This window comes from Podarcis raffonei, chromosome 3 (genome assembly GCF_027172205.1).
Source record: "Podarcis raffonei isolate rPodRaf1 chromosome 3, rPodRaf1.pri, whole genome shotgun sequence".
Lineage (NCBI taxonomy): Eukaryota > Metazoa > Chordata > Lepidosauria > Squamata > Lacertidae > Podarcis > Podarcis raffonei.
In genome coordinates, this window is record NC_070604.1 from 74775732 (window position 1) to 74788398 (window position 12667).

At 39.2% G+C, this 12667-nt stretch overlaps 1 protein-coding gene across 6 annotated transcripts in view; it reads left to right on the plus strand.

Moving 5' to 3' along the window:
• Positions 1 to 12667, plus strand: part of AFDN (afadin, adherens junction formation factor) — a 90477-nt gene that overhangs the window by 11808 nt on the left and 66002 nt on the right. For 5 of the 6 annotated variants that reach the window (XM_053382404.1, XM_053382405.1, XM_053382406.1 and 2 more), the window contains exons 2-3: positions 9415 to 9610; positions 11810 to 11922. In XM_053382404.1, coding sequence (XP_053238379.1) covers positions 9415 to 9610; positions 11810 to 11922 — 309 coding nt within the window. Of the gene's footprint in view, positions 1 to 9414; positions 9611 to 11806; positions 11923 to 12667 lie in introns of all 6 variants that reach the window. The other variant, XM_053382407.1, reaches the window with a different exon arrangement.

The following is a 12667-nucleotide window of genomic DNA, read 5'->3' on the forward strand; positions in this document are numbered from 1 at the left end:
AGTTAGCTTCTCATTTGGGTTGATAATTTCAAAGTTTGCATTCTGTTTTGCCACAATAAACTGGCTTAGCAAATTCCCTATTAAAGGTGGCTACTGTGGTCTCTGATCTGAAGGAAAACATAGGTTCATTGAGTGTTATCTGTTTTAAATCTGAGCAGCTGTTTTGATTGTGTTATAAAAGGAAGTAAGATGATGACTCATACAACCCAGAGAGGTGTTATAAAAAATAGTTTCTGGTTTGGCCTGTGTAACTGAAGGTGGGGTAGGAAGCTGTGTAATGAAGTAATAACTTTGAGACTGGTATGCTGTGATGCTGTAGAGATCTAGAGAATTGAGAGACTGATGTATGGAGATGGTGTTAACTGGTTTTCATTATGATAATTTTAAGATTTCTTATCAGTAAAACATTTTATGAGTAATGCTCAAATAAACCCTCTCCCTGATTCTTGAGATTGAAAGTTTAATGTTTGCTCCTTTTTGATTCATTGGTACCTCCTCTTCCAAAATAAATTGAAGTGTTATCAATAGCATGCTGAGGATATCCATTCCATCTGAATAAGGAGAGGCAGTGCAGGTGCTGAATCAGTGTTAGGAGACAGTATTGCATTGTTGCCATTGGCATTTTGACCTGGCTTAAGGTGCTCATGATGACGTATAAAACCCTACATGATTTAAGTCACCAATACCTGAAAAAAACACCTTCTTCCCCTGTGCTTGCTTGCCTTGCCTGCCTGTTAAAATCTGCAGAGGAGGCGCTCTTCGTCCCCACCCCCCATTGCAGAGGTGTGGAGGAAGGTTTTCTCTTTTGAAAACTCTGTACCATTTTCAAGGGCAGCCCCTCATAGAATATATTACTGTAGTCTAGATTATCCTTCCTATTCTTGGTTCAGGCCTGGATATAGGATTGAATCAGCCTTTGTTGCCCTAATTTCTTGATTGAGGGTGGGACATGGGGAATGTTACTGTTCTTGATTTTTCTGTGGCTTTTGGTACCATTTACCATTGCATCTTCCCGGACCCACTCTGAGATTGCTATTGGAGACACTGTACTGTAGTGATTGTGATCCTCTCTGTAGGGGCAAGTCTTGAGAGTAGCATTGGGAGAGTGCTTATTGCTTATTGGCCACTGAAGCCATGTTGACTTTAAGTGACAAATATGGCTCATGCAGTACCCACAAGCTACACACTTATTTAGGGGAATGCAACATTATCTAGATCAGGCTGTTCCTTCAAACCCCAGAGAAAGAGTTGAGTGTCACCATTGTACTGACAACACATCACCCCAAGTTCTCTGATAACCCCTCCTGGTGGCTTCATATAGGTGTTAAAAAGTATGGGAGACAAAATCAAACTCTGTGGGACAACACATGTGCTCCTCTGGGGCATCATATGAACAGGTCATTATATGAACAGGATGCAACTTTAAATGTGCAGTAGTTGAAGTTTTTTTTTTAAAAAAAATTCCTGGGCTTCAGTAGGTTAGAAAGAATCACTCTCAGCCAGGATTTAATCTTGTATGTGTCCAAAAGTAAATAAGCTTTCATAATCCTTATGAGCATTCTGTGGTTTTGTGGCCTGCCTTTGTATACCACTGCACTTGAATTAATGATTGAATAAACTGTTACATTCAGTAGATAGTTGTATTGCTACTCCATGGAATTGCAGACATGTTATAGAACAATAGACTTCAGTTCAAGGCTGTAGAAATAAATCTGTTGCAAGCTTCAAAACGATGCTATTTGTGCTGCTTCTGGCCTTCTGGTCTGGAGTGGAAACAGGTATAAGAGAGGTTTGTGTGATTGGCCATCAAGAAGTGGCAGGTAAAGGGAAAGGAAGGGAGGCTCTCCCCGCTTCAGCAATTATGGGCAGATTTGGCCTTTGGCTTTCAGTCAGAATACCCTGACCTAGTGATCTGAAAATGAGATTGAAATTCTTGCATTGCATATTATTAGAATGGATGAAACATATTTAAGATGACCTGCATTATTACTGATATGTCATGGTATTTCTGCCTGTGGAATGTGGTATGGTAGAATGCTGTTCATTCAAATTTTATTTAAGGCAGCGTGCTGATTCATCTGAGGCAAGTGACAGCATTTCCTTCTGAGTATGTACCGGAGCTGACCAGAGTTGCCACACAAGTTTTCTTGTCATACACAGGATATGCATATATATTTATTCAGAGAAGTGTTGGTGAAAGGGTGTTGAGAGAAAGTGGCTTTTTCACCCCCTTATCCCTTCCTGAATCCCTAAATAGGATGGGCTATATCACAACAGGAGAAAGGGGGAGATGGTCAAAATTTGGGCAGAAACACCTTTCATTGAACATGCCATGGTGGTATTAATTATATGTGACTTAATTAGGTGAATCCCAACATGCTAGCCATAGTCATGAAGAAGTATTTCCTTGAGAAAATCTGATTTTGGTTCATTAGAACATTAAAAATCACATCCATGCAAATTGTGACAAGTTTGTTAGCTTGTACAACTGAATTACTGTCTAAGCAATAAAGCGCTCAGAGTGGTTTATGTATGTAATTCTCTTTGTATAGTAATATACTTGATTGCTTTTCTTTTTAGTTTTATTTATTTAAAACTTGCTGCCTTTCAGTTTAAATATTTTTCAGGCTAACTTATAAAATTAAAATTAAACAAATATAACGAGATTAAATAGCGAACTATGAACTCTCAAAATACCATTACAGCAGTGATTTTTTAAAGTTGTATTGTGGTGGTTTGCTTGTTTTTTGCAAGCCGCAATACAAATGGAACATGTTGTAGCCTGCAAATAATAAGCAAACAAAGCAGTATAGTAAGCATGAATATAAAAATTCAAAGGTGTGTTGATTTGTTCAAGCTCTGTCAAATAATCAGTGTGCATAAGAAGTTGACTTTGAATTCATGGGCTTTACAAGCACAATCCTGTTGTCATTCCCTCTGGGATCAATGTTCAGGTTGTGAGCGCAGTGTCTTGTGTAACCAACTTGACATAAAGAAAGGTGGATCAAAAGACAATTGGGCACAGTGGGCTCTTGTATCTCTTGCTCTTGACCAGGGTTTCCCCAACTTTGGTCTCCAGCTGTTTTTGGACTACAACTCGCACCATCCCTAGCTAGCATGACCAGTGGTCAGGGATGATGGGAATTGTAATTCAAAAACAGTTGGAGACTCAAGTTTTGGAAACCCTGCTCTAGAAAAAACACAAACTGTAACCGAGATTTGTTTTGTGGTTTGCAGCTCGTGGTTTGTTTGGAGAAGACAATGCACAAACCTGGGTTTGGATAACATGCTTGGCCAAACCATGGCTTAGTTCGCAGCAGTGCAGGAGGAGGTCTGGGCCAGGAATGCAACAGCTGCAGTCTCCTCTCTGGGATCCCTTACTGTCATATCAAACTGTTTCTTTCTTGCTCTTTTTTGTAATCAGATGGCAGGAATGTGTGTTCAAAGCAAACATGGATAAGCTTAGATTCTTATGATCCTTAACACATTTGTAGGGTTTTCATAACAACCAAAGCACTGAATAAATTATTGGTTTATGGAATATTTCATTGGCACTATTTCTCAACAATACAATGGATGCTCGGGTTGCGAACATGATCCTTTTGGGATGCATGTTCACAACCCGCAGCGTTCGCAACCCACAGTGGCGCGTCTGCTCACGCGCGGGTTGCGATTCAGCACTTCTGTGCATGCGTGACCGCCGAAACCCGGAAGTAACCTGTTCTGGTATTTCCAGGTTTCGGCGGTCTGTGACCCGAAAAAACGCAACCTGAAGCGCCTGTAACCTGAGGTATGACTGTACTGTTTTTTGTCTCTCTGCAGACTATTGTTGCTTTTACTTGAAATTAATTTTCAAATATTTTATCATTTCTCTCATTGCTGTTAGCCCTTCTGTAACTAAATCTGTACATACAGTAGACTTTTGGCATTTAATATGAATTTTATGTTTGTCCGATTTAAAAACTTAATGTTATAAAGCAATGTAACTGAACATGTCTTTGCTTTCAGCTTGATTAATGGGGGACAATGCAAGTTCTCACACATGCTTCTGTGATTCTGGGACATTTTCATGGAGTTTCCCATGTTGTGTCCTGTAATGATAAGAAATGCTTTTGTAAGAGATACCCACAATTCTTTGCTTTCCCCCTTGTCTGTTTTTGTTATATATTCAGTAGCATATATTTTGTCATTGTTACTCTTGTGTTCTGTTGGGCATAATATTAATATATGTTATTGTTTGATGGCAAGAAGAAAACAGAAACATCACCTTCTAGATGCTAGCATTTAGTAGGGGGAAAAGCTGGTCCAGTAATAAAATGGAATATAGTTAACCCAGGTTCTGAAGAAGGGTTAGGCAACAAGAAGATAAGTAGCCCAGGAAAACTGTAGGCTATCTCCCTAGTTAAAAGGTAGCTTTTATATAAGGCTGAATGTGAGGGCTACTGTATCCTTTCATAAGGAAATGGTAGACCTGCTGACTCTGACAATTCATTCTTGTCTTAAGTCTATATCAGACTACTTTTTAATGTATTAATACACTTTTGTAGGCTTTGGTAATAATTGTACCACTTACACTGAAGCTGAATTGCCAACAATATTGTGAGCACTCATTTTAAATTTGTGTTGAACAGAGTCTAATGTTATATGGGAGATAAAAATCTAGAGAAGATGGAGAAGGACTCTGAACTCCAAATGGGACCTGTGAAGTTAGGGCTTGGCTCAGTTCTATTTGTGTCCTGTTTAACTCTGCTTGGTGGTGGTGACTGGTAGTAATTCTGGTAGTGGTGAGTAAATTGTCTGGAACACAATCGAGAAGGTACATAAAACAATCTTTATCGCAAATAATGGGTTGGAAATGGGAGGTAACAGACTCATGAAGTTTTAAATGTGTGACACAGATGAATGTGTTGTGATTAACCCCTCACTTTACCTGAGATGTATTATTTGCATTTTAGGGGTCCTTGTACAGCCCAGCGATCACAGTGTTAAGTCGTTTTGCTTGTCTGTGTTTAATGGGAGATTAGACAACTTTATTGAAGATAAAGATATCAGTGACTACTAGGAACAAGTGGGAGAGGAATGTTGCCTTCATGTTCTGCTTTTGAGCTTCCCATATGCATTTGGTTGGTCGCCGAGAGCAGAGAGCAAAAGGGTGTTAGAGAAGAGAGTCTTTTTTATGATCTTCCATGGCTCTTCTTTATGTCTATCTACTCAATCTAAAAAGCCAGTTCCCAACATTTCATTGCACTCTACCAAAAAATAGAATTCAGAATAGTGCTGTCTAAATAGCAACAGGCATTTTTTTTATTATTGCTGTCCTTGGTGACCACTTCAGGTTTAGCCTAATGTACCCTTTCCCTTCCCCTTCATGGATCACTGCCTTGCCGTGGCAAAGGGGCTTGAAGAACTCAGAGAATCTATGAACTATGCCGAGCAGGGCACCCAAGATGAACAGGTCATAGTGGAGAGTTTTGATCAAACGTGATCCACCTGGAGGAGGAACCGGCAAGCCACTCCAGTATCCCTGCCAAGAAAACTCCATGGACAAAGAAAACAAGTTATGACGCTGGAAGATGAGCCCCTCAGGTCGGAAGGCGTCCAACATGCTACTGGGGAAGAGCGGAGGACAAGTACAAGTAGATCCAGAGCTGATGAAGCGGCTGGGCTAAAGCCGAAAGGACACTCAGTTGCGGATATGCCTGGAAGCGAAAGGAAAGTCCAATGCTGTAAAGAATTATGGTGCTGGAGGAGACTCTTGAGAGTTCCATGGACTGCAAGAAGATCAAATGTATCCATTCTTAAGGAAATCAGCCCTGAGTGCTCACTGGAAGGACAGATCATGAAGCTGAGGCTCCAATACTTTGGCCACCTCATGAGAAGAGAAGACTCCCTGGAAAAGACCCTGATGTTGGGAAAGATGGAGGACACAAGGAGAAGGGGACGACAGAGGATGAGATGGTTGGATAGCGTCTTCGAAGCTACAAACATGAGTCTGACCAAACTGCGGGCGGCAGTGGAAGACAGGAGTGTCTGGCGTGCTCTGGTTCATGGGGTCACGAAGAGTCGGACACGACTAAATGACTAAACAACAACAACAAACCCTTTCCCTTGCATGCCAATTAATGGTTGTCATACAATTTTATGATAAAGCATTGTATTTAGGACTGGAAAAAATTGTGATGAGAGCCCCTTCTTCCTAACAGTGGGTATTCAGCCTTCATTGACAGAGATTCCACAGGGGGATCTTTCTGCAGAAGGCCTGAGTAGCCTTTACAATATGCAGAAGTTCTTTGTGCATGCAACTTAGCTATTGAAACAATAGGCATTTTGGGTAGTCCTTAAGACATTCAAATTGGAACCTTTGCTCATAACTCTGCATTGTATATATAAACACAAAACTTTATAACAGTGATTCACACAATTCCTAATGCCAATGGAGAAAATAGAGCCATAATTTAAATGGAACTCCCTGCCACAGGAGGTTAGGTTATCGCCTCCTTTGCTGGTGTTCATTCAACTAGAAAGTTCTTTTATAAAAAGCTTTTGACTTTTGTGGTTTTAGGGGGTTTTATAGTCTGGCTCTCTTGTGTTCATTTCTTGGATGTTTTGTTGTGGTGGAGATTTTTTAAAATGAAATATCATTGCTATGTTGTTGGTGTATTGCTTTAGCTGTTTTGGGCATCTCTATTCAGAGAGGAAATGTGAGTTATAAATTATAAATGTTCAGCTTTTGCCACACCTTTTCTGTTGTGGAATGCTCTCCCCTGAGAGTCCTATGTGCCTAGATCTGTTCTTGCCTTTTAGAAAGTAGATGAAGACTAGGGCAGAGAGCCAATGAGTCTTCCTGCATTTGCGTATCTGAATTTGGTTTAGTGAATTGCAGGGAGAGAGATCAAGAGAAAGTACTTGCTTAGTTTCTGAAGAGCTGCTCACATACCACAACATTTTCTCTCTGACCCCTGAAAAAATGTTGGCATTCATAACTTGGATGGGGTGGTGAGGACTAGTGGGAGGGACTGCTGTGAGTACTGCACTGTAAAACAGCACAGTGTAAATCAGGGGTAGACAACCTAAGGCCCGTGGGCCAGATGCGGCCCAGTCACCTTCTCAATCCGGCCCGCGGACGGTCCGGGAATCAGCATGTTTTTACATGAGTACAATGTGTCCTTTATTTAAAATACATCTCTGGATTATTTGTGGGGCATAGGAATTTGTTCATTCCCCCCCCCAAAAAAATAATAATGGTTTGAGGGACGATGGACCGGCCCATGGCTGAAAAAGGTTGCTGACCCCCTGGTGTAAATGATGATTTCTCTTTTTACTCCTGGAAGTATGTGGGGTATGTGGTGAGCAAATGGGGTAAGTTATGGAGTGAGCAAATCACATGAGTAGATAGGTAGGTGGGGATCATTTCTTGATTATTATTTTTGCAAGGCTAACCAGTCTGTTTTTACATACAATTTATGAGTGGCTCCCATATTTATTTATTTAATTAGTTAGTTCTCACTTTGACCCTCCAGGTTTCACAAGTCTCAGGAGGACTTCTGCCCCCTCCCTTCTTCCGTGCTCCTTCCCCTGGCTAGGGCACTACTCCTCGGTGGAAGGGGGCATATATGTGAGTGCATATCTTGTTGCTGAGCTGCTGAGTTAGCACTTATGCATTAGTTTTGTACTGTGGAGAAAATGTGGAGGTTTCCATTGTACTCTAGCAAGTAAGACCTAGAGATTCCTGTCATGGCTTTTAGTATGTTGTTTGTTGCTTAGTGCTTGGATGTTCACAAGATGCTTGTGGATTTAAGTAGGATATCATTATCCTAGTTACGATAAACATTCCTGTGAAACCATGAAAGTCCTGTGTTGTGCATGTATATGAACTATCTCACATTCCCTTTATCAGATAATTCCCTAGAATTTCGCATGGCAACCACTTCGATAACTTGAATTTAGGGCTCTAAAGGTTAAAGCTAGCACTTTGAATTGAGCCCAGAAGTGGAGGGGGAGCAGTGCAGATGATGAAGCACTGGTGTAATGGGATGGTATTTATCGATCGTGCTCAAATAATGTGGCCACCTTAGTTTGGACCAACTGAAGAGATTCTGGACTGTTTTCAGAGGCAGACCCACACATTATAGTAATCGAACTGAGAGGTTACAAGAACTGGGTGAACTCCAACAAGCCTTTATTTGTCCATGTAGGGTCACAGTTGTTACATCAGCCCAAGTTGATAAATGCATAGTGCATTAATGTAGGAATGCAGCTATTGCAGATCATGTACCTTGGCTGTCTGAAGAAGATAGACTGTTTTGTGAGGGTAATGCTTCTTTAAGAGATGAGCTAGAAATAACCACTTGAAATATACTAGAAGTGAAGGGATGTTGCCAGTAGCAGTCCGAGTGTGTGAGAGAACTAAGATGGACTGATATTGTACTAAAGCATGTAACAAGTTTCTAGCATTGTGGAATAATGCAGGGATCTATTTTCATAACTACGATTTTTTTGGTGGACATTCTAAATATTTCAGGATACATAATTTTGAAAATATAAAAAATAACCCTGCTGCATTTGCCTGAAGTTTTTTCTCCTTTCTGTACTTACTCATGGTTTATGAAGCTTAGGATGATCACAATACAATTAACCTGTTGTAATAAAACCTGAAGCAGTGGTGCAGTTAATACACTGTGTTTAAACACCAGTCTATAAAGTCAATATATACCTTGTGTATTGTTTTCAAATAATTCAGATTTCATTCGTGAAATTTTATAGCACGGACTCCAGTTGAGTCTCCCTTGGGGGGGTGGATTCCATAAGTGGGGAATCATCACTAAGAAGGCCCTTTCTCTGGTTGACACCACTTCATGTCATGTGGGGAAACCTGAAAAAAGAGCCTCTGGTGAAAATCTCAAGGTAAAGGTAGATATATATGGCAGAAGACATAATTTGGAACTATTACGATACAGATCATCCAGTTGTGGAATCTTAATGTGATGCATATACCATGATAAATGTTGTTTTAGGATCAGTAAACATGCTCTTCATGAAAAGTGCTAAAATTTAAAACATTGCAGTAGTCAAGTTTCAAATGCAGCTCACTTGGAGTTATTTGTTTAAACTGTTTCTGATAAAGAACTAAGCATATTTAAAATCAAAGCACTCCAGTTTATATAGGTGTATGGGTATGAAGAAGAGTTATTTGCTATAGGCAGTTACCTGCTATTTCCAGTTGTAGGGAAAGTAAACATAAGAGACTATTTCTTCCACTCATACACTTTTTTTTCTTGGAGTGTGTTGAATATGTAAGAATAACTTGGTGTATTGGAGAGGCAAAATCATTGATAAATGTATAGAAATAAATTATTACATAAGAAAGCAAGTGAATTGACAAAATGTCATTGATTCTATTTTATTTCATTACAGGATCTGGAATTCCATGGAGTTATGAGATTTTATTTTCAAGACAAAGCAGCTGGGAATTTTGCAACAAAATGTATCCGTGTGTCTAGCACTGCTACAACTCAGGATGTGATAGAAACACTTGCGGAGAAATTTCGGCCGGATATGCGGATGTTATCATCCCCTAAATACTCACTTTATGAAGTGCACGTCAGTGGAGGTTAGTGTATTAAGTTTGAGACTACTCAAAACTTAAAACTGTATCTATATTAATTGCAGAGAGCGAGGGAGAAAAATTTGGCTTAGAAGATTAAGTAATTTCCAATCACTGCTTGGCAGTTACATTGCTTGGCAGTTTCCCTTGGCAGTTACATTGATTAGAGACAACAAAATTGTCAGTTAAAATGACATATTGAAAACTTGCAACATAAAAACATAACAAAGACACACACTCACAAATTACAATATAAGAAAATTCAGATTCAAAATGTAAGACCTCAAGATGTGGCCTCAAAAAAGTCTCCCAATGCCTTAATGAAGAGAAAGATCTTGCATTGGTTTTTGAAGGCTTGGAGACTTGTTCTGAGATTTATTTTTTAAAGAAGCATGTCCACAGTGCTGGGTTTACAGTAGTGTAGAATGATTTTTCATTAACTGATGCCAGCTATTAGTCCACACAGTAATGATAATATGAATTATTGTATTCTCAAGGATTGATTAATTAATAGAATGCTTTTGAACATGGATTGTAAATTTCAGCTGGCTCAGAATGTGGTACTTCACCTCTTAAAGAGAGTTGGTATTAAGCAATATACACAACTACTTTCTTTCATTTGCACTGGCTACTGATTTCTCTCTAGGGCCCTGCTTGCGAGAAACAATGTGTAATCTTAATATAATCATACAGGAAAATGGTTTCTACAGAAAGCTCAGAATTGCACATCTGAACAGAATAACCAATCATTGTCTTAGAAACAACAGTAGAATGATTGTTAAGCCAAACTCTGAAATAGTCCTTAATGCTCTCTTCCATTTACATCTTTTTCTTCAGGCTGTAATATACCAAGCAGTACATGTACATAAAGCGTACAGACATTGCCTTTCATAATTATTTTAAAGTATTTTACTCATTTGTGTATTTCTCTTTTGCAAATTATACAAATTTTCTAGAAAAGAAAAACTGAAGTTTTTCTTCAGGCTTCATGTCAGGATTTGATTCTAACATTGTATACCAGCTGATAGTTAGGAACTTCATTGGGTTTTCTAGGACTGCTTGTAATAAGTGTTTTTGTGTGTGCATATCTGCTTTTCTGTGGGTTCTGCTTATTCTTGACTGGTTGGAACTGTTAAGTGTCTACTGTTTCAGCTTTTAAGAAGTAACCGTGACATAAAATGCTTTGGGCTTCTGTCTTGTTAGTACTGTTTTTAATTTTTTTTATAATCTGTTAGATGTTGATGTCTGGATATCTGGAGTTTGGTATCATCACTGTGTTTATGACACTCCATTTTCTTTCATTCTTGACTGGTTTAGGAATGTGAATATTGACTATGAACTAGTTTGTGTTTTGATTTGGTAGTGGATTGGATATGTCTTGGTAAACTGAAGCTGAATTGAGAGTCAGCATGGTCTAGGGAAAGTGCTGTTTTGTTTTATTGATTTTAAAAGCTGTTTCAGGTTTACAAATTTATCTTAATCTCTTATGATAAAATTTTAATCCGCATTCCCCATTTCTTATAGAGATGTTCAAAAAGTGTCTTACAAAATTTAACAGAACATCCAGAATTTTAAAAAGCTATATCACATGTTCTTGAATTTAAATTGGATATTTCCTAAATATGTTTTTGTAACTATATCTTGAGAGGCTACTTCTTAGCAGAAGGATGACTTTAAAAATGAAGTAATGGCTAACTTGTCAGTTTCTAGCTTTGGCTGTGTGAGCAATATTTATCTGAAATGGTAGTGAGGATATGGCTTTAATAACTGTTGTTTAAAAAAATTAAAAATAGGAGCCATAGAGGAGCCCCCCCCCCTTTCACTTATGGAAGGAACTTTGAAATAAATAAATATTAGTATCGTCTGAGTAGCCTGTTGGCACAGTTTGCCAGTGGTTCATATTCTGCTCTGATTTTAAAACAGGGCAGCTAACCAGGTATCCTCCAAATGTTATGGACTGCTGCTCCCATCAGCTCCAACCCACATGACCAATGAGTAGGAATGATGGGAGCTGACATACAACATCTGGAGGGTACCATGTCAGCTACTACTGCTTTGAAAGATCTGATATGCTCTTCTGCTTTAGAAGTGCAATAAATTAAATCTTGTTGTTTGGCTAATAAGTTAACAGTCAATGTACTGCAATCGTTGATCTTGAAATAGTAAGTAACCACTAGTTATGCTTTATTTCATATTTTGAAGAAGAAAGAAGATTGGATATAGACGAGAAACCTTTAGTTGTACAATTAAATTGGAACAAAGATGATCGAGAAGGAAGATTTGTACTCAAGAATGAAAATGATGCACTTCCTCCAAAGGTAAAAGAAAGCAATATTACTGTATATTTTTGACACTACTGTAAATGCGTTTGAGTTTTCATAAATTGCCTTTGGGCTTGCAACAACAAATCTGGCAATGTATTATGGGTAGATATGACAGAGTTTTGGATAATCCTTCTCCGTTATATTCACATCCTACAGCCTATTAGTGTGTGTCATCAGACAGTCTGCTCTGATTTATTGTCACTGCTGGGCAGCCAGCAGGGATCACAACTCTGCTAGCTACAGACTTGACTGATGAGGCTAGGCAGTTGATTGCGAAATGGTTCTGGGGTATCTTCCATGGTCAACAAAGTAAGTTAAAATATCATAGTATTGCTCACAGTCAATGAATTTTCAACCGACACTTGCAGAGGTGGCCAGTTGTTCAGATTACTCCAGAGGTCCTGGTTGATGCAAGTGATTTTACCCTTAAAATTCTTTGCAAAGAAATTACAGTGAGCCACCATTAGTTCTGCCTATTGCTTTGGGTCAGGCTGTAAAAGAACCATGCTATGCGGAAAAGCTCTGGTGGACAGCACACTGAGGCTGCAATGGAGGCAGCTAAGTATGCCCTCTTTGCTGCTTTCACTGCCACTCAGTAGGCTTGATACTGAGCATTCAGCATTCCCTCCTCTTGCATTGAAGCTTGTTTTATTGCCTTAAGCTGTGGTGTACACCAAGGAGCCAAACTGGTGCTATCAAGCAGATAGGGCGCTCAGGGACACACATCAACAGCCTGAGC